The sequence below is a fragment of the Azolla caroliniana genome, unplaced genomic scaffold, assembly GCF_043228905.1.
Source record: "Azolla caroliniana isolate FFs.n. ecotype wild unplaced genomic scaffold, voAzoCaro1.0.p SCAF_249, whole genome shotgun sequence".
In the NCBI taxonomy this organism is placed as follows: domain Eukaryota; kingdom Viridiplantae; phylum Streptophyta; class Polypodiopsida; order Salviniales; family Salviniaceae; genus Azolla; species Azolla caroliniana.
Genome location: NW_028230684.1, coordinates 16,768 through 43,958, shown reverse-complemented (window position 1 = coordinate 43,958; position 27,191 = coordinate 16,768). Strand labels below are relative to the sequence as shown.

Below are 27,191 nucleotides of genomic sequence, written 5' to 3'. Positions count from 1 at the left end.
GACAATCTTTCTATCACTCTACCATATCTATCGCCATCATCATAAAATCCATTCTTCCACAATTTATGTTTAGTAGTAGGACAAAAAAACCATAGATTACCCCTTTTATTTTATTGTGAACTATCTTACTTTGGTCACATTACACCCGTACATGTCATATTCAAATTGCTACTACAATTTGATGATAATTCTTGATATTCATTTAGCATAAGAAGAAAAAAATGAAATAATGTTTCAATTTCACTTTATTATTGTTACCATTTCGACATTCATGTGTTTTGTACGCAATGTGTAATTTTTAAAAGGTTCAAGGCTAGGTTGTTATAACAATCCTCGTGTACATTACATTTAGTCAAAGACTATCAAGGCAAAGGATTTGCTTTTGAAAAGAAAATTGAGCAAGGACACATTCTATTTGAATAGAAAAAAGATATAGCATCACTACATTCCCCAAACATGTTAAAAGTATATTCATTGGCCACATCGAGTTCGCATTCACTTCAAACAAATGACAACTTTTCGAGAAACAACATTTTTCTAGACACCCTTAGTGGCTTGTAAGAAAACATAGTTTCAGAAAAGAATATGATAGCCGTAAGCTCCAACTTGTAAGAAAATATGATTATAAAAAAGAATGTCCCAATGCAGTTAGCCAAAGTATGAAAACAAAGTCATAACCACACAATTTAAATTCATACATTATAAATAAAACAAGGTTCTTAATACATTCACTAATATACACACGCAAAAATGCACCTATAAATAAAACGTGGTCCTAAATACTTGCAAGAAATATGTGCAAAAAAAGAGCAAATTTCAAATCCACACAACTGGATATTGATACTACCAGAAAATACAAAAAAAGAAAAGAAGAATGCAATGAAATTGTCTCCCTTGTACAGACCCTCACTGGAGGGTTATTCTTCACCAAAAGGCACTTCTTCAAAAGCAGACATACAAGAAAGAAACATATTATGACAAGATACCAACCCCTCATCATCATCACTGATCGATCACCTTGAATCCGCATAGGACCATGGTATTAATGGGCCTAAGTTGTTTAAAATTAGTCAATTATGATTTATATTTCATGAATGCTTCCAAACTTTCGTATGGTCCAACTTGGAACCATTGCACAACATAAAAAGTAGGATTTCTCATGTACAATGGCTTCACCATTTCTTAAATATCTTATACTTAGATCATTATATGCCTTGTTATAAAAAAAAAGTCCAAACAAATCAATCTTTTGGTGGAACATGTGTGTACCAACAATTCATCATTATCCTTAACAACTCTGATCTTCCCGAATCAACAGGTCAAGTTTCTTCATCTGTTTCACTCTCTGCACAAAAAATGCCTTGTATAAGAATGTGCGGACAATAAACCAACTTCTGCATTACAAAATCCTGTATTTCACATGTTCTATAGAAGAAATTTAACCCCCCCCTAAATGAGCTACAAAATTATTAAAAAAAATTCCATTGCAAAGTTTTATAGGTTCCATATTCCATATTCCATTTCAAAATTCACATCCACCAATCAAGCACATTAATATTCCATGTTTATATAACAAAATGTTAATTCTGTCACATTCCCGAACTACACTACTAAATTGTGACAACCCAAATTTTAACATTACGAAACAACACAAGTGAGTTTAATATTCCATCTCAAATATTATACTCTGTGAGAGACTACAAAATATATCATAATATTAAACAAAAAAAGTGAAATCTGAATGAAATACTAGATTATTACAATGTTTTATATTACAAGAACATTTGCTCCACATTTTACACTCAATGACTTGACTATGAAATTATTACTAACCTGCTGAATCTCAAATTGCACTTGATTCTTGTACTTCTCTGCTTGTCCAAGCCGATCCATTTCTCTCATGAACTCGTCTCGCTCCGCTACCTCCTTGGAAACTGTGAATGTTTTCCAATGCTATTAAAAGGGAAGGTCACCAACCTTGCTTGCACTCTATATTTTTTTGTTAGATAGCTATGCATTATAAGTGAGGCTTACTCTGCTCTAGCATGGTTTCCATCTCTTCAATAGATCCTTTCTGTACCTTGGAGACCGCAGTTGATGCTGCCTTAACTTGGTCAGTTGGGGGTGGCAGTGCCAATTCTTCATCCTACATTGCTTTGCACAGCCAATAAACAACATAATCAACGAGAATCTCCATTTAACCTTTAATCTAACATTGATACCATATACCAGATTATGGTTCTAACTTTGCTCTCATAGGTCCCTTTTGGCCATGTCACAGATGTTAGTATGACATTTCATTTCACTTATCTCTTACCTCTCTGTCTCTTTTCAATACTTTCAGAAGTTCCCATTTATCTGAACTTTACTCTCCATTGAACATGTAATAGTATGTCCTTATTCATTGAAAGTTCACTCTCCACTCAGGTGTCATATGATTACATCAGAGGCACAATGGTATGACCAAGCCATGTTTGCAGATGAAATGCATATAGTACATATGCTTGTAGATACCTCATCCAAGCGACCGCTCCATTCAAATATCAAAGCTAGCCTTGCTTTTTCCTTATCATCCAGGAGCGGCTCTGTATCGCATCATAAAACACAACTTTGAATCAATTTTTGGAAAAACGCCTACGAAAATGAAGATATAGAATGACAATCTACACATAGTGATCATTCTGTTTTACAAATAGATAACTCATATATAGCAAGTTTGACATGTCAGAGAGAAATTTCTTTGTTAGATATTTTCTTTTCTCGTTTTGCATCAAATAATTGATAAACTGGTCGATGTTAAGACATACATATAAAGCACACAATTATCCCATTGGAAAGCTCAAAAATATCATTTGTAATTCGCTTACATTCAAGCAAAACTATATCAAGTAATTGAGAGACTGGTCGATATTAGACATACACAAAGCACACAATTATTCCATTAGAAAACTCAATAATGTCATTTGTGATTCTCTTACATTGCAAGCAAAGGTTAACTTTCTATTACCTCAGTATATTTTGATTCAAAGACGAGTTCTAACTTCCAATATATCAAGGTTCCCCATCGGTAACCTCACAATAACTGATAAATGAAGATGCCTTGTTCACCATTTTTAGTTTTTAAAGGAAAAAGTTCCAGTTTCTGTTGTATCAAGGAGTTGTGCAGCTTTCAAAGGGGCAATCAGAGCCACTGTCAAAGATTTTTAGCTCAATTGTAGCATGTAAAAAGTATCAAAGTTGTATGATTTTATTACTCTTCCACAAATGAAGTTCCCATCTGACTCGCCTACTTACGTTATTATGCAATGTCTGAAGACCTTCAAATATATCAGGGTCATCTTTTCCCTCAGTTCAAGAAAGAGTCATTGTAAACAGCACTCATTTATCATAGAATAAATACATATTTTCAAGGAAATTAATACAAGAGATGACTGTCAATAAATATATGCTAATTGGTGCTATCAGGAATTTAAGGCATGCTTATATACATGTATATATGCACACATATAGATAAATATACACGTTACTTTACATATGATCTGACTTACTAATTCTAGTGCGGAAGATGCACACTCACTTGTCGGGTACGGTGGCAATTCTTTGTGTTCCAACTCATTTTGTAATTGCTTAAGAATATCTGATGCCTTTCTTCTACCAACTCTATAAGAAACTTTGGAATCTTCCGAATTTTCCACAGTGCGTTTCGTAAACCTTGGGATCTTCACATATTGTTTCTATCATTGTTTCATTTAGAAGTTTTAAATCAGAGTTATGCGTTCTGGGCATCATGTTTAGGGTTTAGATATGGCAAATACTTCCCATGTGTTGTAATATGGCATATATAATACACATGTGGTGACATGGAATTTGGACATAAATTTACGTACTTTGGAAATCCTCGGTTCACATTTTACAAATTATGGTACATGGATTTATGCTTAGGTATATATTTTGCATATGCACTATATGTATTTGCAAATTATATTCATGAACTAAGACAATGATAAGCATGGAATATGTGCCAAGTTGTGTTGTCTTTGTTGTTCCTGTATGACTGTATTTTATCTTTTATTTGCTTCTCCGGATCTCTTGAAATCAAGCAAAACAACATAATCACATGGCCAGCATGAAATGAATGACGCCCAATAGTTCCTAGACCAGTTTGGGGGACAGTTAGCATTGGGTTCCTATACTTGTGCGTTCAACCCTAAAGTTTGCATTAAAAGTTCCTTTAGGTTGGTCCCTTCCTAAAGTGTCTTAAGAGTTATAAGTAGCAGATTAGAGAGTAGACAAAGGTATGTTTTTTGTTAGCTAAACTTTTGGGTTCAATATCATGGTTTGAGTAAGGCAAACTTCATCCTCCTCCTGCCAGGTGTCACCTCTCCAAAAAACAAATGCCTATCCATTTCTGTAGGATTTAGACATCATAGGAATAGATATACTCTTAATTACATGTTTTATATCTTTAAATTAAACATCATAGATATCATCTTGAAATGGATTTATAAATCATGAACACAGATTTCAACATCATAGATATGGACTTGCATGTATGAACATGGGTTAAAACCAGTAAAAATGAGAAATCAAAGAAAGAGAGAGAAAGAGGGGACCATAAGATACCTGAGGACATGGTTTCTTTGGTTTCTCCGGTTCTACAAAGAATGCAACAATAAAATGAAATTAGCAAGACAAATATTTATAAAAAAGACGAAGGGGAGAACAACAAAATACGCCCGTTGAGCATTCTAGACATTTATCACAAAGACCCTCAATTTTCAGAAGTTACAAGAATACCCCTCAGGTTTCAAAAGATCGTTGCAGCAAATGAAAAGACATGGTCTGCGTGACAACAGGATGTAGGGATAAGAAGCTCAGTGCTTTTTTTGCCAATCTTATGGATGTAGATGGAAGTGCCAGAGGAGATGTTCTGCGATGTAAATTTCCAAAAACGGAAGGTGTATTCTGGTAAACGTTCCCCCCCAAAAGAAGCACAAGAGAACTAGATTCCGAAAGAATGAATGAATGAAACAAAAGGAGGGAATACGTAAAAAACCCGCATTTGGCAGGAAAGAAAGAAAGAAAGAAAGACAAAAGGCATCAGAAAAGGAACAAAGAAAGGGGGAGAACAGAGAGAGAGAGAGAGACGTACGAGGAGGTATGGCGGCGGAGGGGCGGCGGAGGCGGGATCGAGCGGCATTGTGGCGGGAGAAGTCGTTGCCCTTCTGCCTGGCTATGTCGTAGCCCCTGAGGAGGGCGAAGAGGGCACGCCCTGCGGCCGTCTCCCTGCCGGGCGCAGACCTCAGCAGCATCAGCTGCCGCTCCAACTGTTCACCATCCTCAGCCTGCCGCTGCAACCATGCCGATTCCACCATGGATCCTTCTTCCATTACCACCGCCCTCTCCGTCTCTGTCTCTGTGTCTCTGTCTCTGTCTCTGTCTCTGTCTCTCTCAGATCTCTGTGTCTCTGTCTCTCTCAGATCTCTGTCTCTGTGTCTCTGTCTCTGTCTCTCAACGAACCCCTCTGTTTCAAGTCTACGTAGACGTATACATATACATATGTGCATGTACGTATACGTATACGTATATGATTTATACGCATATTTGTACGTGCACATTAGCTTTCTCTGTTTTTGGGATCTACATTGATGAGATCACTGATTTTATTGCTCGTAAGGGAGGCAAAGGAGTGGCTATTGGGGATACGCAAGTTAGTCTCTTACTCTACGCAGACGACATTGTCTTGCTCTCGGAGTCGGAACACGACCTACAAAAGCATCTTAATGCCCTAGATGACTTTTGTACACAACGAGGACTGGTAGTGAATCTAGCGAAAACTAAAGTCCTTATCTTTCATACATCGTCCAGAGTTAGGAGTAAATGTCACCTCATCCTCTCTCATAAACTAGTTGAGGTGGTGGGATCTTATGTATACTTGGGAGTCACTTTTAGTGCTCGCTCAGGTAAATTCTCGATGACCCAGGCAGCCAAAGATAGGCTAACGAGAGGATATGCATCCCTCTCACTCTTAGAGAGACAATGCCACCAAGCATACTTTCAAGAGCCACGGACTAAGGGATGGCTTTTCGACTCATTAGTGACCCCGTCCCTCATGTATGCATCAGTAGTATGGGCTCCAGGTCTACCATCTTTCATGTGGACGCAATTGGAGAGACCTTTAGTGGTGATGTTATCACGTCAACTCCGAAGCAAATCGACAGTACCACATGACATTATTAGAGCGGAGTTTAGCCTACCCCCGATGTTAGTAGAAGCACTCTTTCAAGTGGTAGCTTTTATTCATCGGATACATAGTCAACCACAAGATAGGATATCCCGTCGAGCCTTTGAGGCATCCCGATCCTTACATGTGTCTGGAGACACTAACTCTTGGTATAGCATTGTGGTGAGTTGGTTATTTGCAAATGGCATAGACATTAATAACCTACCTCCCCTTAAGTACAACCATGGGACTGATCAAACTTTAATCTCTCGTGAAGATCGTAATAAAGTGATACGCCAAGAAATATGGCAAATCTACACTCGATACACATGGATCACCCCACGAGAGCCACTCCCATCTAAAATGGTGTACTATAAGGAACACTTCTTGCACTTCTCTAAGTTAGGGTTTATTACACGACCAAGATACCTAGATACTTTCTTATCAAATGCACTAAGTCATCTCACCAACTTGAGATTGAGAATGGTCGAGCTAATAGAGTCCCTAGAGAGGAAAGGCTATGTAGGTTATGCCACATAGAGATAGAGGATGAGTATCACTTCACATGCAAGTGCCCAACTTATGCCGAGATACGGGCGGAATACCAAGACATACTAGGACCCTCTCCCACCCTCTCCAAACTATTAGATACCCCGAGTGTAAAGAGACTAGGTAGGTATATCTTAGAGCTAAAACAACATAGGGAGGATAAATTACAAAGTGTTAATCATAACCCTTTTACTACTCATCAACATGTACCTAGTGTAATTTTTCAAGAACATGAGGAGACGATGAATGTGGATACACTTATGCCGCTCGGCCTCTCCCTTGAGGAAGCAGAAATACAAAGAGCAACCAAACGTCCTCGGATGTTGGGCTTCAACACAAGTCAACGTGGAGTAGAAAAGATTAAGAAGATAAGGGAACGTGAGCTACGTTGACTCGAAGCTATGGTTGGGGTACCTCTTACATGGGGACCACGGGCCACATCCACATGGCAACCCTTTGACCCCCCGCTTCTCTTCGAGAGACTTGGATGGAAATGAAATTAGGCCTAGTATAGAATCATTCTCATTGTAGAACATGTTTTTTATATAGAACATATTTGTTGTTTTCTTAGAACTATTTAGCCTAAACTCTATTTTATCTTATTTTTATTTTTACTTTCGATGAATGGGTAAATATCCCATTTTTGTTGTACACCATTTGTCTCATGGGCCAATTTTGGCCTTAGAAGACGTTAATATATCTTTCTTTCTTTCTTTCTTTCTGTTTTTTACCTTATATGCATGCACGGTATATTGTATGCATAGTACGTAATATACTCGAATGCATTGGCCAACATTCTTTTTCATACGACTTCAAACGCATGCGAATGTTACCGATACATTCTTACTTCTTTATTTTTACACTTTTTACCTTAAAAAAATATTTTTATCTTATAATAAATAATGAATACAAAAGTATGGTATTTACCATACTTCAAGGGTGTTTACCATACTTGAATGATTGGAACATTCTTGAATGCGAATGTACGTACGGTTCATACTAGGATTGTATGTACATGATTCATTGTTATTCTTATTGTGTTTGAATGACGACGGCTCACGTATGCCTAGACATTGCCATTATGTGTATGCCTCATTGGCCAATTGCCCACCAAACTATTGTACATAAGTGCTCCTATCGAAATAATTGCTACAGCCTTCACTTGCACCAATGAAGATAACTAGCGAATACTCAAAAATAGAACAAATTCAAGGTAGAAGCAACATCACCTTTAAGCCATGCTCGATCAAGCATGTGGACGGTTAAAATAACCGGCAAAAGGTAGACGAAGATATATGATTCAACAGATTCCTTTCATGCACTCTTCAGTCATTCGTCAACAAATTGTGCACCGAATGAGCAGCGATGTTGTACTTGATAGACATGGAGCCATGATGCATGGAATTATGGTTACAAGTTGTTGAACAATACTTAACATGCTCGAGTAAATCGAAAGAAAGCCAACCTTGATGGAAGAGGCCACAAAACTAGTCATCGAGGAGGCTCAAGAGCTTTTTAACTTAAGTTTTCAATGAATATAATTGTGTAAAGGAGGATTGCCTTTGGTACTAGATGCCTAAATCTGTAAGATACCATCAAATATAATGACCCGCTAAAAACCTAGCTTACCTAGAGATCTAGTTGACTTTGATACGTCGACTAACAATGGAAAAACTAAAACCTAACAGTAGCGTTAAAGGACACTACGAGAAATAACATGCAATTAATAGACATATAATTGAAATTTAGATATTATTCATTAGAAAAACACATAGCATATGGTCACAATTATGAACAAAGACAACTGTTGGGATGGGTGAGAGTAGTTCGATGCAGCAAACAACTTGAGAATCGTGAATGGTTAGCAAGAAGATTGTGTCCAAACTGTAAAGAATCGATGGTGATTCTTATGCAGCGGAATAGGTTAGAGATATGTGTTATGTGTGTGTGTGTGTGAGAGAGAGAGAGAGGAGAGGAGAGAGACACAAGATCGATAATGGAAAATACTCAAGAGGATTGTATATTACAGAGGAGATTAACCAACACATTACCAAGTAGGAGGAGAGTGTTTTATATAGTCACTCTCTCTCTTCACTAACTACTGAAGCTCGTGAGTCATGGGGAATGTGGAAACTCATTAGTTATGTGTAATAGAATATGATTCTATGACACATAGTTAATGTGTAAAGAGTAGTGATGTGACTTTTGACCTTTGAGTGTTCATACACTCTCAAGGGCGTGTTCACACACTAGGCTAGGTTGAGTTTGATTCTTAGCACGCCCCCTCAAGCTCAACTTTGGTCGGCTTGTTTGCTTCGACTGGTACCCGATTCGAACGATATTCGGTTCTCTCTGTTTGGTGTCCGCTTCAACTGATACCCGGTTCGGACATACTCCCCCTCAAGCTTGGCAAGTCACGGATCATCAATCCAAGGTCTAACATGAATTCTCGAAGCTTGTCAGCCCCTATGGCTTTGGTGAAGATGTCGGTTGTCTGAAGATTCGTGTTGATGTGTTGAAGGTCGACATCTCTAGCTTGAACACGCTCTCAAACGAAGTGATAGTGCACTTCGATATGCCTTCGTGCGTGCATGGAACAACAGGTTCCGAGCCAAATGAATATTGCTCATGTTGTCGCAGTAAAGGGGAGTCAGATATTTGATGGAACACCCATATCCTTCAATATCCTCTTGACCCATACGGCTTCACATGCAGCCACAACCACGCCCCTGTATTCGGCCTCTGTGCTCGAAAGAGGGACGATTGGTTGCTTCTTGCTACTCCAAGAGATGGCTCCACTTCCAAGGGAGAAGACAAAACTAGAGATTGATCGTCGATTGGCTTTGTAGCCGGCCCAATTGGCATATGTGTACCCTTCGAGTTGAATTTGTGTGGCCGACTTATAGAGAATGCCATAGTCCATCGTTCCACTCACATATCGTAGCACTCGCTTAGCACAATCCAAATGGATATCTCGTGGAGTTTGCACGAATTGGCTAAGGAGGCCGACCGAATAGCTCAGGTCGGGTTGAGTGATCGTGAGGTAGATGAGGCTCCTTAGGCTGAAAGGAAAGTTGATTTAACAATTTTCACAACTACGTCGTATGGGAACATTGTCCCAATACGAGTTAGATTTATGTAATTTAGTATTACAATACTTGAGAGAGCTTACCTTACCATATCGGTGCTAATGAAGTAGTGGAGATACCAAGAGTTGTATTATCGTCTTGTTTTATCCATTGGGATATACCAACTCTAGGAGAAGAAGGAGATGGGGGAGATACCAAGAGCTTTTTCTCTGGGAACAATATAGCTAGAAATGGTTGGAAAATACTAGAAATTATAGTTAAGAGCATTCTAAAGAAGATTCTTGCCTTGAAGACTACTAACTAGCCCATGATATATATTGGCCCTCCTCAAGGGCTATGCCATTGCTAGGTAGAGGAGCAATGAGTTTTCCCGCCACAATGCCACTCACACCTCCCTCCTCATACATCTCTCTCGTCTCCTCTTTCTTTGCTCCTTTTCTAATGACTTTTTATTTTTACTTGCTTGCCAAATGCAAGTTTATGTTTGTCCTCTTTTTGTTTCACTCATTCAAAATCTATTTCTCTTCAACTTCTTTTGGGGGGACGTTTACCATGATACACCTTCAAATTTTGGATATTTACATCAAAACATCCGTCAATTGGCAAAACACAGAGCTTCTTATCCCTACGCCGTGTTGTCACGCATACTATGATTGAACATACAAGTATTGGAACCCAATGCTAATTGTCCCCCAAGCTAGGATAGGAACCATTAGACCTCATTCATTTCATGTTGGCCATGCGATTATGTTGTTTTGCGTAATTTCAAGAGATATGGAGATGCAAATAAAAGACAAGATAAAGTCATACAGGAACAATAAAGATAACACAACAAGAGGAGGAAAATTAGGGCCAAAACATCGAAAGAGTAATAACTTAGATGCTCAATTTCATTAATCATGTATGAGTAGGAAACAATTTTGAATAGAGCAAACAATTAAGAAACGGGCTCTTCCAAGAGTGGATAAATCGCGATTTGTATCCGAAGGACAGTAAACACAAAATTGATGTTCGTTTGTAAATCACGTTGAAATAATTTGTCTAACCTCTCTCACATTGAAAAGTGTAGTTTAGTATGGATGATAGTTGAAACCAACACTGTTATTTGTGAGCAATGTTGGCAACCAAAATCTCTGGAGTTTTCTTGCATCCCAAACTTCTTTGATTTCCCCACGAGGAAACTTAGGATTCATCTATCAACAAATTATCGTAGGAGCAAAAAAACCATGCCCCCAACCACTTGCTAATCTTGCTTTAATGACTAGACTTAGTTAAAAAAAGTGCAAGTCTATTAGTTGAGTAGACACCAATGGCAAAGTTGAGACCAATAAAAAGTTTTAAAACCTTCAACATGGAACACAATAAAAAGTTGAGACCAATAAGATATCATAACTTACAAATACATTGGTATAATGGATTAATGCACATATGGCTAGATCATATCTAATGTTAAAAGAGTATAATCATATAAAGTACAATATTAAGTTTAAGGCGATTAACCCACATCATAATACACAATTGTTTCACACTCAATGTCACTTCTAATGGCATGGAACCATCAATAAGTTTTCCATGATAACATGGTACGTATTTAGATAAGTTTACAATGATTTCTCTACAAAGATATTGTAAGTTGTACGTGCAATTGTGTATTATTTCTATTATTTACATTCTAGTGCTACTCTAGTTCTTGTACTCCAAAGAGATAGAGATATATCATACCACCAAAAGTCGGGAACTAGTTTACAAAACTTTTTGACTCGTGATCAACTGCTACACTATATTATTATGTGTTGTTGCATAATAGAACAACTCCCTAAGTTGCCTCCCCTAAGCAAGTAAAACAAAACAAATACATCTATGGACAATGTCTGAGGAATAATCCCAAGACAATTCGGGGAGTGGTAAAAGGACGCATCAATGTACTAGATGTGGTACAAACCAATGATCATGCAAAGTGTCCTCCCCTCAACCATTCACCTTGTGTTATTGCTCCAAGTGTTGTTTCGATGAAGCTCGCTACCACCATGAATGTTAAACATGTCGGTATGCCTATCATGGCTAATACTGACTTGTGAAATATTCCATGGAATATTGTGTGTGTCTCCCATCGAGATTCCATTAGTATCACCACATAACTCTTTCATGTCTTCATTGATCGAGAGTTCATTGATATCTCCATGGGTAGTAGTTACTCTGTCTTCATTTTTGTCGTCGTGAACATGATCCAATAGTTCTAAGGGAATATTCTTTTGAGCTCCCATGTCAAGCTGCTCCAATGGAGCATTCTCAGATGCATCAGTTTGATCCAATGGTGAAATATTCCTAGAATCTTGGTCACGATGGTTATACTCTTTCTCCATGGATACAACATGATCCCCCACCAATGTTAATGAGCTACGTTCTTGGTTCATATCTTGGTTCATATCGAAATTTGCCGAGTTAGGATTGATAATATTGATATTAGTAGACGAGGATACATTGGCTGAAAAATCAGAGAGCTCGTGATCCTCAATCAATGAGAGAGTCGCAGTGGCCGAGTTGGGAACCGTGTTTGTGCTTAGACGAGGGGGCAACTGAATATTAGTATCAAATAAGGGGGTTATGAGATGATCATATAGGTTACTAGGGTTAAGGTTGTTATTATATGTGATATGGGTGTGATCTAAGCTAGTGGTACCATGGGATAACCGAGGGTCGAGGTAAGTGGACGGGCCGACGAGGTTGTCGGAGTTATTGATTAAGAGGTTGTTCATGTGGTGGCTAGCGGCATTGATCGTGTTGGGCAGGAGGTGGTTAAATGGGCGGACGAGGGGGGGTTTGTGGGCAATGAGAGGGGGGAGGCTATTGAGCTCAAAGAGAGAAGAAGTGGAGTGGGGGGGTGGGTCATATTGAAGAGAGGAGGACTGCAGAAGGTTGAGGTCATGGGGGAAGTGAGGGAGGGTGGAAGAGAAAGGAGGAGGTGGGAGGAAGGTAGAGCTCAATCTAGCAAGGATGCTAGATGTGGTGGTGGAGCCAGCAGAAGAGGTGTCATGGAAAGGGGGGTATAAGTATTGATGATGAAGGTGGTGGTGGTGGCATGGGTCATTCAACCCCAACCCACCCCTAACATTCATGTGCTTGCTAGAAGTTGTACCAATGTTGTGGTTGTTGTTGGCACCAACGGTGGTACCCCCACTAGTGTGGAGGCTCGGGCTGCTGCGCTTGTTCTTCCGGCACCCCCCGCCCACGGGCACGTTGCGGAGCGCCCCACCCTGTGTCCAGTAGCGCCGGCAGTTCTTGCAGAAGTGCCGCGGCTGCGCCAAGCTATAGTTGTTGTAGTAGCAGAACTTGGTGTTGCTCGATTCGCACCTAGGGCACTTGAGCTGCTGCTGCTGAGCCAGTTTCTCGGATGTTACTCCTCCTCCTCCTCCCCCGGGGCCACAAACCCCGGCTTGCAAGCCTCCACCCCCCGATCTCGCCACATTGTCCTTGTCTTTGTCTTTTTCGCTCGTTGTTAATATGTCACACTGCTGCTCGTCCGGTACCAATGCCCGAGCCGATATTACCCCGCCCACGCGATCAACTTGTTGCATCGCCCCCCGCCCACCCGCCCACCCGCCTGCCTCCTTCCCCCCTAATGTCGGTCCGATCAATTCTCACCCGACCTATCAATCACCCTTAAATCCATCACATGAGTTGTTAGCTATCATTTGATTACTGCCGATACATCTCTCGGCAGCATAGTTGCACCCCCGCCCCCCCCATTATATAGTTTAGGAAGATGCAATTGGATCAGGGGATGTACATGCAAAAGCAGATTCATCAATGTGCACATGAAAGTACTCCGGTATTTACTAGACCGGGAAACGAATTTATTTACCTAGGAATATCAATTAAAAGAAGCCTCCTGGAGCTGCACTAGCACAATGAGTGCGTTGAAATCTGAAGAAGAGCCTGGCCGAGCCGAGCCAATGATTGTGTAGAAATCAAAGCGCCTCGTTGAGCCGCAGAAGTTCACCTGATTGTCTAGGAATCGAAACTCCCGTCTACCACCACCACGGAAGAGCACCTCCAGATCGAGATTAATTATGTCTCCGGGTATCTATTCATCAATTCAATCGAATTAGGCACATGGTTGATTAAGAGACACCATCCCCTCCCCCCAAAAAAACTGTTTCCCAATGTAATTACATCAAACAACTGGTGGGAAATTTGTGGGAAACTGGGATTCAGCAGGGCAAGTTTTATCCTTTTGTTTTCCATGATTTCCCTGTTGCAAATGTCAAAAACAGTGTGTGGTTGGGAGATTCGTGGCGAAAGCACGAAAAATCTCGAAGAAGAAATTGAATCAATTAGTGTTGTAAAACAGACTGGGGGGCGATTAATTGTAGGAAATTGGAGGAAGGGGGTGGGGGGAGAAATGAAGAAGGGATTAGATTTGTAGGTAAAATTGAGAGAGGGTAAATGAAGAGAATCAGAGATGTAGTACTGATGAGAGAAGCTTACCTTAGTGGAGCCATCAGGAATTGTGTGTGTACGAGAGAGACAGAAAGAGAGAGGTGTGTGTGTGTGTCAGAAAAGCAAAGCAGAGAGATGATCATAAAAGTAGCCTTTTTGGCTAAAAATGGCTTTCCTTTATTTACCCACAAACATCACATCCACACACACACCCCAAAGTTGTCTATCTTTAAGTTAATATTCCTAATCGTTTCCTTTTCGTAGTTAAAATTAATTTGATTATATACCTCAAAGTTGGTAACATTGTTTTGTGGAGGAGACCAAAAGGTCACGTGCTCAACCCTTAGCATTTTGCAAGTGGCATCAAGCAAGGAGAGATATATGGGCAGTAAAGATATGTGAGAAGTCAAGGGCTTTATTTAAACTCGAGCCCGTACATAGTAGGTACTCGAATACCTTATTACCACAAGGGTAAGTGCGTTGATTGTTCGGAGACTGCAAGGTCATTAGTTCGATACACCAATTATGGCATGTAGTTTAGGACGAGCGAGCGAGTTATGGTGTGCAAAAGACATATTTAGGGTTTAGGGTTTAGGGTTTGTATGGAAAGCCGATGACCCAGTTGGTGCGCCGCCCATTGTGAGACACAATGAAAGTAGAGGAGAGAGATCAACGGGCGGCATGAACGAGAAGAGAGAGAGAGAGAGAGAGAGAAGGGAGGAAATGGATTGGCAAAGGGGAAAAAACAACAACAATACAACAATAATAACGTAAGGGCATGGCGAGGAATTAAGGAAAACCATAGTATTCTTCTTCTTTGTTTTTCTCGAAGGATTTGGAGGGGTTAGTTTCGTAAATTTCCCGAAAGTAGTAGTAGCAGTAGCAGTGGAAGCAGCAGCACTTTCCCTGTCTTCTTCTCAGAAAAGAAGCGAAGGAAGGCCGTCCCTTCGCTTTCCTTCTCCGCTGCTTCCATGCCGATCGCGTCCTGATCGCAGCCGAGCTTCAGAAGAACCATCTCCCCCCGCAATGGAGGTCTCTCATCGCCTTCTTCTCCACCTCTCTCTCCACGCTTCTGCTTCATGCGACCCTCCTCCTGTTCCCCCCTCTGTCGAAGATCTCAAGGTAAGTTTCGTTCGTTCGTTCGTTCTTCCTTCCTTTCCTCCCCCCTCCATTCTCTGTCGTCAATTCTTTCTTCTTCATCTTCGATGATCATCACTCTGTACCACCACACTGAAGACCGCAAGGTTAGTTCTATTCCTTTCCCCCCTCTTCTTGTACAGGATTTCACCTAATGTATTTGGTTAGCGGGTTGTGTGATAACACAGAAAATCGCAGATCCAAGGCTCAAACGTTTATCTTTCTTCTCCGCTTCCCATTATAGCCTTTCTTATATGTCTTTTATTGCTTCTAAGGTTATTTTATCCTATCTCGTTGATAACTGATTTATAAGTAGTTAGATAAATCTTCGTTTTTCCTTGTCTGGAATGGTGGTTTCCGATTAGATCATCAACCTCTTCTGAAACTTTGCTGTAGTGACATGTGTATTTCTTATTATTAAACAGACGAGAAAGTATTTTTTTTTTCTGATGACGCAAACTACTTTTGCAGGCCTCTTCATTGCGTAATCCGAGTTTTTTTTCTGGAAAGATCATAGCTGGTAGGTCATCAATCTCTTCTTGAATCTGTCTTTCTCTCCGTATTTCAGAAATAACTAAATGGCAATTGATACGAAACAAAAATATTTTTGATGAAAAATAATTCAAAAGCAGAAATATATTTGACGAAAAAATAGAAAACAATGAAAAAGTTATGAAACAGAAGGATTTATATGAAGAAAATACAGCCTCAGAAGCATTTGTGATTAAATCCAGCAGGTTTGGGACAATGGTGGAGGGGTCAGAAAGAGATAAGATTGCAGCAACCAAGGCAATATTTTGTTGCTTCGGATGATGGAAATCATGTAGCAGTTATAGATGGATTCAATATAACATTTCTCTCTAGAGAGAATGACTTTGCAAATGCAGTAGGAACCAGCACAAGTAAGCATCAAGGCATTTCTTCTGTGTGTAATAATCAGCTATACATTTCTTAATAATATTAAGGTGTAAATGAGGTTGTGCTCCATCAATACAAATTCGACATGAAAAAGAAATTGCTTATAGATATTACTTTGTAAATGAGGTGTCACTTTTCTTTCCTCAGTATAAATTCGATGGGATGATCCATTTCTTTTGTGTATGATCACCTACTTTCTTATTAATGGTATGATTTGGGTACAAAAAATGACGTCTCTTTGTGTGTGTGATCTCAAATATCACAGCGTAAATGAGGCATGAAAATATGCATTGCGTGAGTCATCAATACAAATTAATACATTCTTCTGGGTGTATAATCAGCCACTTCTGTCTTGTATACATAGGTGTGAGAGTCAGTGCTATATCAAATATGTATCGACTTAGCTTTCATTATGTATATAATCAGCTATTTTTGTCAATCATACTGCTACATGAATGAGCTGTGATAATCAGTGTTATGAGGAAATTTTAACTTTTTAAAGGTCAATGAGAAATCCTTTATCTCCTGGATATATAAGATGTGAGAATGGATGTTTTATATCAGTAAATTCCTGAGGACTTTTGTTCTATGAGGTAATTTGACTGGGTAGCTAGATAGTAATCCTGAGCACCTGCATAGGTGTAGTTAATAATTGGCAACGGTTCGGTTTGGTTCGAGAGTGTCCAAACTGAACCGTTTAAAATTCCGAGCCCCAAAACCATTAGGTAAAAATCTAAACGGTTAAACCATTAAACTGCTAAAACTGCGGTTTAGTGGTTCGTTTTCGGTTTCAACTTAGGTCGAAATTCAAAATTTAAAATTAATTTTTTTCACTATTTCAAAATTTAAAGATTTTTCCTGAAATGTGAGAATTAGGCTTAAAAATGAAAAGGTTGTTTAAAAAAAATCAAAAAAAATTAAAAAACCATCAAACAGTTAAACCAAACCGATCCGTTCACCCCCAAACTGAACCGAACCATTAAAAAAAACTTGAACCTGAACCGAAACAAACCATTTTTACCGTTAAACCGTTGTTGATTGTTAGGTGTAGTCTACCTGTTAATCCACTTTCTTCATTATTCTAGTGCCCTATATTGCATATATGGTATAGGTGGACAAGTGCAATTTGGAGAACCTATTTAAACCAAAAAATTTGTTGGTGAACTTCACTATTGGTTGGTCAATGTGCTTCGTACTCATTGTTCCCCAGTATGATGGCTGATGCATCAGATTGTTCCAAGAAGAAAATGTTGGCATAGTGTTTCATTCATGTAGATGTTCAAAATTTAAGCTTATATAGTTTCCAAGTATTTGGCATGCAATATATTTTTTCAAAAAATGTTGTTGGTTCTGGAAATACTCTAGTGAAGCTCACCGTGGTAGACATATGAAGGTGCCTGAATCAGAAGAATGTTAACACTCTTCTTCCAATTTATAGAAGGCATTTGAATGTGATGCTGCGTAGGAATTTGTTTAGAGAAGCTTGTTTATAATCTCATTGTAGCATGCAATTAACAATCATAACAAACTTCTGGCACATCAAGGTGAACTGTTCGATGCATGTGATAATGTAGGTACTTCAGAGGCTGGATATGTTGTTTATGGAGTTTGGCTAGGGGCGTTGGATATATTTGCTGTATTGACAAGCTGTAAACTAATTGTCATGCTTAGTAGTAGTGGGAGAGAGCTTGCGAGAATCTCTCTGCAATGCTGGAAATCCAGTGGACATGCTCTTGGAATGTTCATAAAACAGTCTTCAACCTCGGGAAGGTGATGCTCGTCAACATTTTAAGTTGATAAACTTTAGTTTGGTGCACATTAACACAAGTTTCATGTATGTCAGATATAGTTTAGCAGTTCTTTCATCTGATTGCAATGTCTATCACGTTCAATGTGGGCATGAGGGATTCACTTCAGCAAATCCAAGGATGATTTCATATTCTTCTTTGAAAAAGATGTATCCATGGGGTTTGCTTTGCCACGACCTCAATTCTGAGAAATCAATCCTAGCAGTTGCTGGTTTATCAACTGGCAGCAATATTTCAAAATCTGCTGGTGAGTTTTAAACTGAGGGACTCTTCATTTTCTTGAAAAATCAATTTCTACTCTGAAAAGTTCTACAACTGATCCATCCCTACTATGCAATAGGATGCTACTGCCTGTCCCTGTGGAAAATCCAAGATTTTTGGGACTCATTGGAGCTGCTCGGATCTACAGATATAATGACTGATTCTCCAATCATGCCATCTTTTTCACCACTGAAGCTGGTAATGTCACCTTCTTGTCATTATGTAGGGCTAATAGAGTCACGAGCAAGGCTTCGGTTAGTGTGTGTGCAACAAGCTCAGGGATGGACACTTCAGGAGATCCAAATCACTAAAAATAATGACCATCGCTTAGTTGACACGATGATTGAAACTAAAGATATACTGGAGAAGTCTGTTGGAAAGAAAGAAGATTCAAACTTTTCTTATTTCGAAGTAGCGTCAGAGCCCACATCAAAAGAAGGATTTATGTCAGAAAGCCTACATGTAAAAGGAGCTTTCTGGTGGTCAAACAATGCCATTTTTCTTCTCAATGAAGAGGGCTCATTGTTTATGATGTCTCTACCTGAACTCCAGATATCTTCAAAATTTGTTGGAGGTTTTTCATGTGATGAACTGCAAATAGTTCATGGCAAAAGGAGGTGTATCTTTCTTTTAGATAACATGCAATATGAGACAAGGACATTAAATGAAGTGCCCCAAACAAGTCAAAAATCTGAAAACACTGGTTGGAGACTTCTTTCATTACGTGAACACACAGTGCCTGAACTTTTTGAAGAGTTATTGCAGAATGGAAAGTTCGATTTTGCACTCTCATTGGCAGGGACCTATGATCTTGAAAAGGAGAAGGTTTATAAAAGGCGATGGCTGTCTTCTAGCTATGAGCTGAAAGATATAGAGGAGAATCTTCCTAAAATTCAGGATACGAAATGGCTTCTAAAAGAATGTTTGCAAAGAATATGTCCAAGCATGGAAGCAATGAATGGTCTCCTTCAACATGGGCTTCATGTTCTTGATCTACTTCTGGGTTCCCACAGTTTTAAACACATGATACAAGATTCTTGGATTGGAGAGCTATGCTTGAAACGAATCCGGATTTTGCAGTACAGTGATAGGCTTGAAACATACCTCGGTTTAAGCATGGGCAGGTGTACTTATGCATAGAAGCTGAAGTTTACTTTGCGTTAGATTTGTGCGAACTTGTTAAATTACTAATGCGAGTATCTGCTATTGAATAGGTACAACTCAAAGGATTATAAAATCTTCAGATCGGCACGGCTTCCTGATGTTGCACTAAGCTTAGCAGGTTCAGGAAAAATAGGATCATTGTACTTGCTGTATAAACACCATATGTACTCTCTAACCCCTTTCCTTCTGAAGATATTAGATGCTATTCCTGAAACTATAGGTCCTCATACATATGATAAACTACTACCGCAGCTGGTTCCACCACAGCCTTATATCCCTGGCCGGGAAAGAGACTGGGTAGAGGATGAGGGCATTGTAAATATTATTGAAAAACACAAGGATGATGAAATAGTTTCTGTAGTAGGCCTACGCGAGAGCACTGAATATTTGGTGAAAGCATGTATAGGGTTTGTGTGGCCTTCAGAAGAAGAGATGGATGAATGGTATAGAAGACGTGCAACTGAGATAGATTATGTCAGTGGACAACTTGAGAATGTTTTAACGTTGCTAGACTTGGGCAAACAAAAGGGATTTGTGAGCTTAGAAAGTATTTGGGAGGATATATCAACCTTGCACTGGGTCACATACAATAGCAACGAGGACATAACCGTCAATGTGAGTCTGCAAAACTGGCAGCAGATGTCTGATTATGATAAGTTTAAATATATCATGAAGGATGTAAATGAAGCAAATATCTTGGATAGGCTAAAGGAGCAAGCTAGTTCTTTCATGAATCGTAAAACTGTTGCTAATAATCATCAACAAGAAGAGGATTTATTGCTTGTAAAATGGTTGAAGGATATTGCTCAGAATAATCAGCTGCAAATCTGTGATGTTGTAATAGAGGCATGTAAGGTTACAGGCTGTAATGAGTTTTTTGGCTCAGAAATCGAATGCATCAAGGCCGGTTTAGATTGTGTCTACATTTGTAGCAGAACAGATCAGTGGGATTTAATGATGTCAATTTTATCAAAACTTTCATCCTTATGCTTACTTTCACAATCAAATAACCAAACAGATCAACGCCGTGGTGATGAGCATTTCATGAAAGATGTTCGTGAAGGAGCTTGGGGAGGATCAGGATTATCTATGAAAGGGGAGCATATTGCTCTTAACAGAAAAATTCAACAGGCCATTAACCATGTTGAAGCTGGAAGGTTACTATCACAATACCAGGTAGTACAATTCGTTGCTAATATTTCAGGTAAACATGTTTTTGTCTTATTGCACCATTGTTGGGCTACAGGTACCAAAGGCCATAGGGTTCTTTGAGGCCACACAGGATGAGAGGGGTGTGAAACAGCTTATTATCCTAATGCTAAGCAAATTCAGTCGTCGCCAGCCAATGCGATCAGATGCAGAGTGGGCTTCCATGTGGGATGATCTGCAGAGGCTTCAATCTAAAGCATTTACTTTCTTGAATAAGCAGTTTCTTTTTTTAGAGTACTATAGGGGCCTTCTTAAAGCAGGAAAATTCTCTCTAGCAAAGTCTCAATTACGATCTGTAGGAAACAGTCTACTATCACGGGAGAGAGCAGAATCAATCATTATTCAAGCCGCGAGAGAATACTTCTATTCGTCCTCGAGTTTGGATTCACCAGAGGTATGGCAATTGCAATTGTTTTTACCTGCGTCTATATCAAAAGGAGCTTAACTTGTAGTAGCAGTGGCAATGCTAAAACTACAATGACTGTGTCAAGTTAATGACCTCTTGTATCTCTTCCCTTTAGTTACACTTTTTGGTATCTGGTTTATAGATTTTTACTATCTAATTAGAATTGTTGTCGTGATAATGACAACCAACAATAATACCGAGCGGCAATTTCAATTGGTTATTTTCTATATGTTAATGGATCAATGAATCTATGAGACAACAGATATATATCATAATAGAAAACTCTCTTTCTTTACTAGTTTTATCTCGGATTATTTTGATATTATAAGAGTGTATCCTCCATCGGACATGGACATTCCAAATCTGGAACCTTGTCATATCTTCTATCAGTGACGAGTTGTTGATAGTCATTTGGCCATCATCAGGGGATTTTTCTTCTTGTTTTTACAATTAACTTGTTGGCGTTTAGCATGACACAAGGATAAAATGTACTGATTGATGCGTTGATATACTGATACAGATTGAGAAAGCTCGGATGTGTTTGAATCTTATGCAAGACAGCAAAACCATTACTGCTGAAATGGATGTCATAGATGCCATTACCATAAAACTACCTGCCCTTGGTGTCTCTTTAATTCCTATGCAAGTCAAACAGGTAAAAGACCCCATGGAGATTGTCAAGAAGGCTTTGATTAGCAGCAGTTCAGATGGAAACTTGAGGGTGGAGGATGTTCTGGATATAGCAAGGTCATTAGGAATAAATAGCGATGAACACATTGCAATGGTAGAAGAAATGATTGCACGAGAATCAGCAGCATCAGGGAGAATCAGTTTAGCTCTTGACCTCTGCCTTCAATTAATGAAACGAGGCCATGGCCCGATATGGGATCTGTGTGCTGCCCTTGCCAGGGGACCAGAGGTAGAAGGGATAACCTTGCAGTTACGAAAAGAGCTTCTTGGTTTTGCCCTAAGCTACTGTGATGAGGTTTCAGTTTGGCAGCTTCTCAACACTTGGAAACAGATTGACCTTTCCAAGCGATGCATTGAAATCAGGAAGGTATCTACATCTTTGAAGGATTCTCCCCATATTTATGATGCAGAGATTCCTTGGGATGAAGATAAAATACAAACCATGCAAGAGGGAAGTAAATTACTATGCAAGGTAACACAAGAATTTAATCAGGGTGCTGGAGATGAGACATTTTTATCGAAGGAAAGGAAGAAAATTTTACCTGGCCTCTGCATAAGAATGCCTTGGCTTTTGCAAGCTGCTGGAATGGAATCAACTGGTGATGTTACCTGTAAGCAGCATGATGATCTGACTTTGAAGTCAGTGTCTACCATTCTTCTTGGACTTGCTCATACAAATCTGATCCCTAGAGATGAACTAGTGTGTTACCTTGCCCATGCTGCAATGCTTGAGATTTCAAAGGACAATAAAAGTCTTGTTGGCTGTGGCTACCTTTTGAACCTTGCAAATTATCAGCAAGCTGTTGAGCTTTTAGACAAGGAATTCAAAAAGAGAAGAGAACTGAAAGAAACATGCAAGATTATGAGGTTCGGTTTGATGTATGGCATCTTACAGTATGCATTGACAAATCCAAACCACAGTGTGAAACACAGAAGAGAGAAGTTGTTGATGTCATTAAGACAATCTAAACATGATGTGGTTTCTGATGAAGGCATGTTATTATGATAAATGCGATTCATTTTCATTAGGTGCTTTCTTTTTAGCTGTTTTTGAAGCCAGTTACCTCACGAAACTCTGAGTAAGTACTACCTTTTGCTTTTGTAGGACCCTTGGAAGGGAATGTATCTGACTCCATGAACATTTTCTGGAAGCGATGGCAATCTAACATCTTGCATAAGCTTAGTCTAACTGAGCACGCTGTGGAGCTTGAACCATATGTTACAAACTTTAAATTGGATCAATTTGTGGGTGGTGATGAAGATTATGTAAAACATGTCATCCAATCATTTGTAGACTCGGCAAAAGTATTGAAGAATTCTGAGCCTCTGAATGCTAGCAAAGTTGATCGTTATCAGGTGTTCCTGTGCTATCAAATATACAATTGCATAGACTTGCCTCTTCTCAAGGGCCACATGCTTCTAACATTTTCTAACTTCTCACAATTATGTGTTGCTGATCATCTTTGCAGGCTGCAGGCTCACTTTCCTGTGTCAAAATGAAAGATTTAAGTGATGGAGATATCAAATTAAGCATGAACGCCTTGGTGGATAGTTACCAAATTTTGAAGAAATACATTAGGTACCTTGGTTGGAAAGACAAGTGGATAGCTATGGAAACACTCTTTTGTGTTGCTACTAGGAGTTTCCTAAAAGATGAGGAGGGGTACCATGTACAAAGTTTGTGTCCTTTGCTCAATTTCTGGGTGGTGGTATTTACTGATAGTCTAGAGGGTGTAGAAAAATATCCTGAGGATGATATCTCAAGAGAGGTTACAGAATCCCTATCAGATATGAGAAGTTGTTGTCAAACTTTTGTGAAACTAATTGAGAAGAATACTATCAATATGTCACAAGCTCAGGCAGTGGTTGATAAGCTTCCAAACCTAGTCAAATGTGGTGGAATCAGGGAGAGGTTCCTCAAGGCAATGGTATCATCTGGGTGTGCTTTTCAATCTGTTGTTCTTGTTCAGCACAATGCTATTCAAGACTTGAAAAGTATGATTGTCAATTGTAGTATCACAAAGACTAGTGATATTCCTAACATCTACATTCAAGTGATAAGCTCATCAATTATAACATGTGATGCCAAATGTTTTGATGAATTCCAGCTTCAGCTTGAACCTGTGATTAAAGCTGTATCATCATTGGGCACCAATTCTGAGATGGATAATGGAAACCTAAATTATCCATTGAAAGAAGCTCGCACCTCTGTGTGGAAGTTGTTAACTAATCATGCAGAGAATCGAGCTCTTTCTTCTAATTTAAGAGTTTGGCTGTTGAAGCTTCGTGAAGCTATTGTTTCTGAGAGCAAGGAGATTCCTGCATCCAATCATTTTGATGTTTACCTACAAAAGCATGCAATAACATGGATCGGATGGGAGCCGACCACTGTTGGTGTGGAGAAAAATTCCTCTGTCCAACAAACTATAGCCGCGCTGAAATCTACAGAACTTGTATCTTCTTTTTGGCAAGATGTTGATGTCAAAGTGGAGGATCTTGATTCAGTGGACAGGGCAACCACTGTTTTCAATGTTTTTGCAGACAGGGTTAATGTTGTCGAGCATGCAATTTTGCTAGTACGGTTGTTGGAAGGATGGAGAGATATTTTTGGGTGGGAAGCATATTCTAACGAAGGAGTTGGAACAGCAGAGACCATGACAATAACCCAAGAGGGGATTGGGAGCTTGAATGCTGAATGGGGCCAAGCTGATGGTTGGGATGATGAGTGGGAAGATTACGAGGAGAAGTCCGTAGAGACTGGTAGTTTTGTTAATAATTGTGTACACATGCTTCATGAATGCTGGAAGATTGCCTTTAAAAAGCTAGCATGTTATGGAGATTTAGAGAATATTCTTCAGTCTCTTGACAAGACACAACCAGCAAGTGGAAGGAGTCTTCTCACTGAGCAAGGCAGTCTTGAGGTAGTGAATTGCTTTGCTGAGGAAAGCCCAAATTCAGCTCTAAAAGTGTCTTTGCTTTTGCCATTTGAGAGTGTTCGAAATTATGCCCTCGAAAATTTTGACAGAAAGTTAAAGAGTGTTGTTATAGAAGGCAAGGTGATCAATAACAGTTGTCTATCAGAAAAGGGAACAATATATATTGATGAATGTCTTCTCACACTTGTTTTGGCATCAGGACATGTTGCCATATGGGCAGACAACCCCAAATTCTCTACATCGTTTTGTCTACTATCAGCGTCAGTCACCTCCACTGTTCTGAACACTTCACTTTCTTCATCTCGTTTTGCACTTGATGTCATATTGCCATCTTATATAGCCAGCTTAGTTGTAACAAGTCAATATGCAGTTGCAAGTGCCTTGATATTGCAACTTATGAGGATCCATCCATCACTGATGACCTGGAATGCTGCATTTATTGCACTCGAACAGTTTTTGAAGGTGAGAAGATCACAGTTATTCGATAAATCTGATATCACTTCCGACAAACTTGGATCATTAACATGTATATGCAATAATGTGAGCCATCTTCAATGCAACGTAGGCAATAAAATAGAGTCAGCTCTGAAGGTTATGGCAAATATGTTGTGACAATCTTCAATTGAAGTGTTCATTGGGGCATGTGTATTCTCTTTTCTCTGTTGAAACATAATGATGTCTTGCCTTCCACATGGAGATGTAATGATGGGTTGCATTTAAGAGTAGGTGCCTGCATTCTAGTTTCATTTATTCACCATCTTGTGGATGTATTTATTTGTACATATGTAACTACTGAACAAGTTTGAGGTTGCAAGAAATCTCCCCTCATGGAAGTTACCATTCAGATTCATTTGTTAACACATTTTTGAGGTCAGGTAAGGGCTTGCAGCTGAAATGACGAACATCTGTATCTTGCACCTGACCATAATAAAGTCAACTTTCTTGGTAAATTTTGCACCTGGTCACAATAAAAGCCAGTTTCTCAATTGTTTTTTCATCTGAACATAATAAAAGCCAGTTTTCCAGTAATGTTTGCATCATCTTGTCACTTGTGGTAGGTGTGTTGCAAAAGTATTGACCTGGAAGAGTATCTTCTATCTATATATTGCATCATCCACATCATAAATGATAGTCCAATGACCTTCAGTTTTGCACTTGTGATGAGGAACATGAACAACTAGTTATAACCAAACTCCATAGGCAACGCTGGGTGGTGAGAGGCAAGGTAGTAATAGTAAAGAAATGAAGATGGACTAATAATTGTGTCCTAACATACTTGATTTTATGCATTATGAGCTGTTTGATATGAGCTACAAATTTCCTACACCCATCCTACCGCTGCACTTCAGTAGTTGCTAATGGATGTAGGGCATGAAGATGTTGGTATTGATGTGAATTTCTGTCTAGAAAATAAAGTGCAACAAGACACCATTAAGCTAGCTTTGTTGCAATTAAAATTGATTTCATGTCTCATGAAATAACCAATTGTAGCTTCCTTGCCCAAAATATTCTTTTGCTAACAGATGCATTACACACCATAGTATCACAACTGTACTACATAGTCCAAACTTCCATACGAGAACAGGAAGAAATAAAATCACTTGCAGATATTGTTCCTTTCTCACATTTAGAGGGTTTTTATGAATCACTAAGTGATATGAATGATTTGGTGACCTTATTTGCTAAACTCAAGCAATTAAGTATGATAAAAAGAGATGTATGATCTGAATGGAATTGAAGGAATTCAGGAATTAGAAATAACAACAACTAGGGCCTGAATTTGATGGGTTAGCATTAAAGTTTTTTGACGGGCATTTTTTAAAGATGTATGTCATATGACATGAGAGTGCAGAAGCTAACATGTCATTTGAAATACAAATTTTAATAATGAAAAGCTCTATATAATGCTTCATTGTTATACATTTCATTACTATAGAAAGTACACAAAGATGCACAAATAAACATAACTACCTCACAAAGATAATATAAAACTAATTTGTATTTCTTTTCCATCTATTTTGTATTTTGTAGCTGATATGCTTTTTAAAAGTAATGGAAAGATATGTTTTTTTGAAAAGAAAAGATAATGAAATGCCTAAAATAAATATTGTGTTAAATGTTTTTACTAATAAGTATGAAAAAAAGGTTAGTGAAATATTTTGTTTTAACTTAAAATTTTAGGTAAGTAAACAATTTAGTTTTAACTTAAAACTTAAAACATTAAAATCAAACCTAGAGTTTACACTCTCAAGAGTATTTAATAAAGGTTATTGTTTAAAATTTCAACTAATATTATTAGTAAAGAATAAAAGAATATATATAATTACATATATGATGATGAATCATGATGATGATGATATT

General features: G+C 38.8%; 3 protein-coding genes across 3 annotated transcripts; 1 reads left to right on the top strand and 2 right to left on the bottom strand.

Annotated features, from left to right (window-relative positions):
* Positions 1 to 1,056: 1,056 nt before the first annotated feature.
* LOC147848726 (uncharacterized) lies at positions 1,057 to 5,450 on the bottom strand. Its single transcript, XM_087338190.1, has 7 exons — positions 5,153 to 5,450; positions 4,624 to 4,655; positions 3,578 to 3,734; positions 2,515 to 2,585; positions 2,035 to 2,146; positions 1,834 to 1,934; positions 1,057 to 1,345 (listed from the first exon to the last, which is right to left on the bottom strand). The coding sequence occupies exons 1-7, from the start codon at positions 5,388 to 5,390 to the stop codon at positions 1,289 to 1,291; spliced, it is 768 nt and encodes a 255-aa protein (XP_087194316.1). The 5' UTR covers positions 5,391 to 5,450; the 3' UTR covers positions 1,057 to 1,288.
* Positions 5,451 to 11,798: 6,348 nt separating this feature from the next.
* LOC147848725 (uncharacterized) lies at positions 11,799 to 13,436 on the bottom strand. Its single transcript, XM_087338191.1, has one exon. The coding sequence runs from the start codon at positions 13,434 to 13,436 to the stop codon at positions 11,838 to 11,840; it is 1,599 nt and encodes a 532-aa protein (XP_087194317.1). The 3' UTR covers positions 11,799 to 11,837.
* A 1,805-nt stretch (positions 13,437 to 15,241) lies between these two features.
* Positions 15,242 to 25,780, top strand: LOC147848724 (MAG2-interacting protein 2-like). The gene is made up of 11 exons (XM_087338195.1): positions 15,242 to 15,423; positions 15,910 to 15,958; positions 16,176 to 16,340; positions 17,931 to 18,126; positions 18,200 to 18,411; positions 18,505 to 19,549; positions 19,640 to 20,765; positions 20,836 to 21,192; positions 21,725 to 22,886; positions 23,000 to 23,250; positions 23,364 to 25,780. The coding sequence occupies exons 1-11, from the start codon at positions 15,328 to 15,330 to the stop codon at positions 25,440 to 25,442; spliced, it is 6,738 nt and encodes a 2,245-aa protein (XP_087194321.1). The 5' UTR covers positions 15,242 to 15,327; the 3' UTR covers positions 25,443 to 25,780.
* The last annotated feature ends 1,411 nt before the right edge of the window (positions 25,781 to 27,191 follow it).

What these genes read in the sequence shown, in the direction of transcription:
- LOC147848726 (XM_087338190.1), bottom strand. Translation starts at nt 5,390, where the DNA reads ATGGAAGAAGGATCCATGGTGGAATCGGCATGGTTGCAGCGGCAGGCT. An exon ending in CAAAGAAACCATGTCCTCAG is followed by an intron (nt 3,735 to 4,623) that starts GTATCTTATGGT and finishes AAACAATGATAG; the next exon opens with AAACAATATGTGAAGATCCC. An exon ending in GGAGCGGTCGCTTGGATGAG is followed by an intron (nt 2,147 to 2,514) that starts GTATCTACAAGC and finishes AAAGCAATGTAG; the next exon opens with GATGAAGAATTGGCACTGCC.
- LOC147848725 (XM_087338191.1), bottom strand. Translation starts at nt 13,436, where the DNA reads ATGCAACAAGTTGATCGCGTGGGCGGGGTAATATCGGCTCGGGCATTG.
- LOC147848724 (XM_087338195.1), top strand. Translation starts at nt 15,328, where the DNA reads ATGGAGGTCTCTCATCGCCTTCTTCTCCACCTCTCTCTCCACGCTTCT. An exon ending in CTCGGTTTAAGCATGGGCAG is followed by an intron (nt 19,550 to 19,639) that starts GTGTACTTATGC and finishes GCTATTGAATAG; the next exon opens with GTACAACTCAAAGGATTATA. An exon ending in GCAAAGTTGATCGTTATCAG is followed by an intron (nt 23,251 to 23,363) that starts GTGTTCCTGTGC and finishes TCATCTTTGCAG; the next exon opens with GCTGCAGGCTCACTTTCCTG.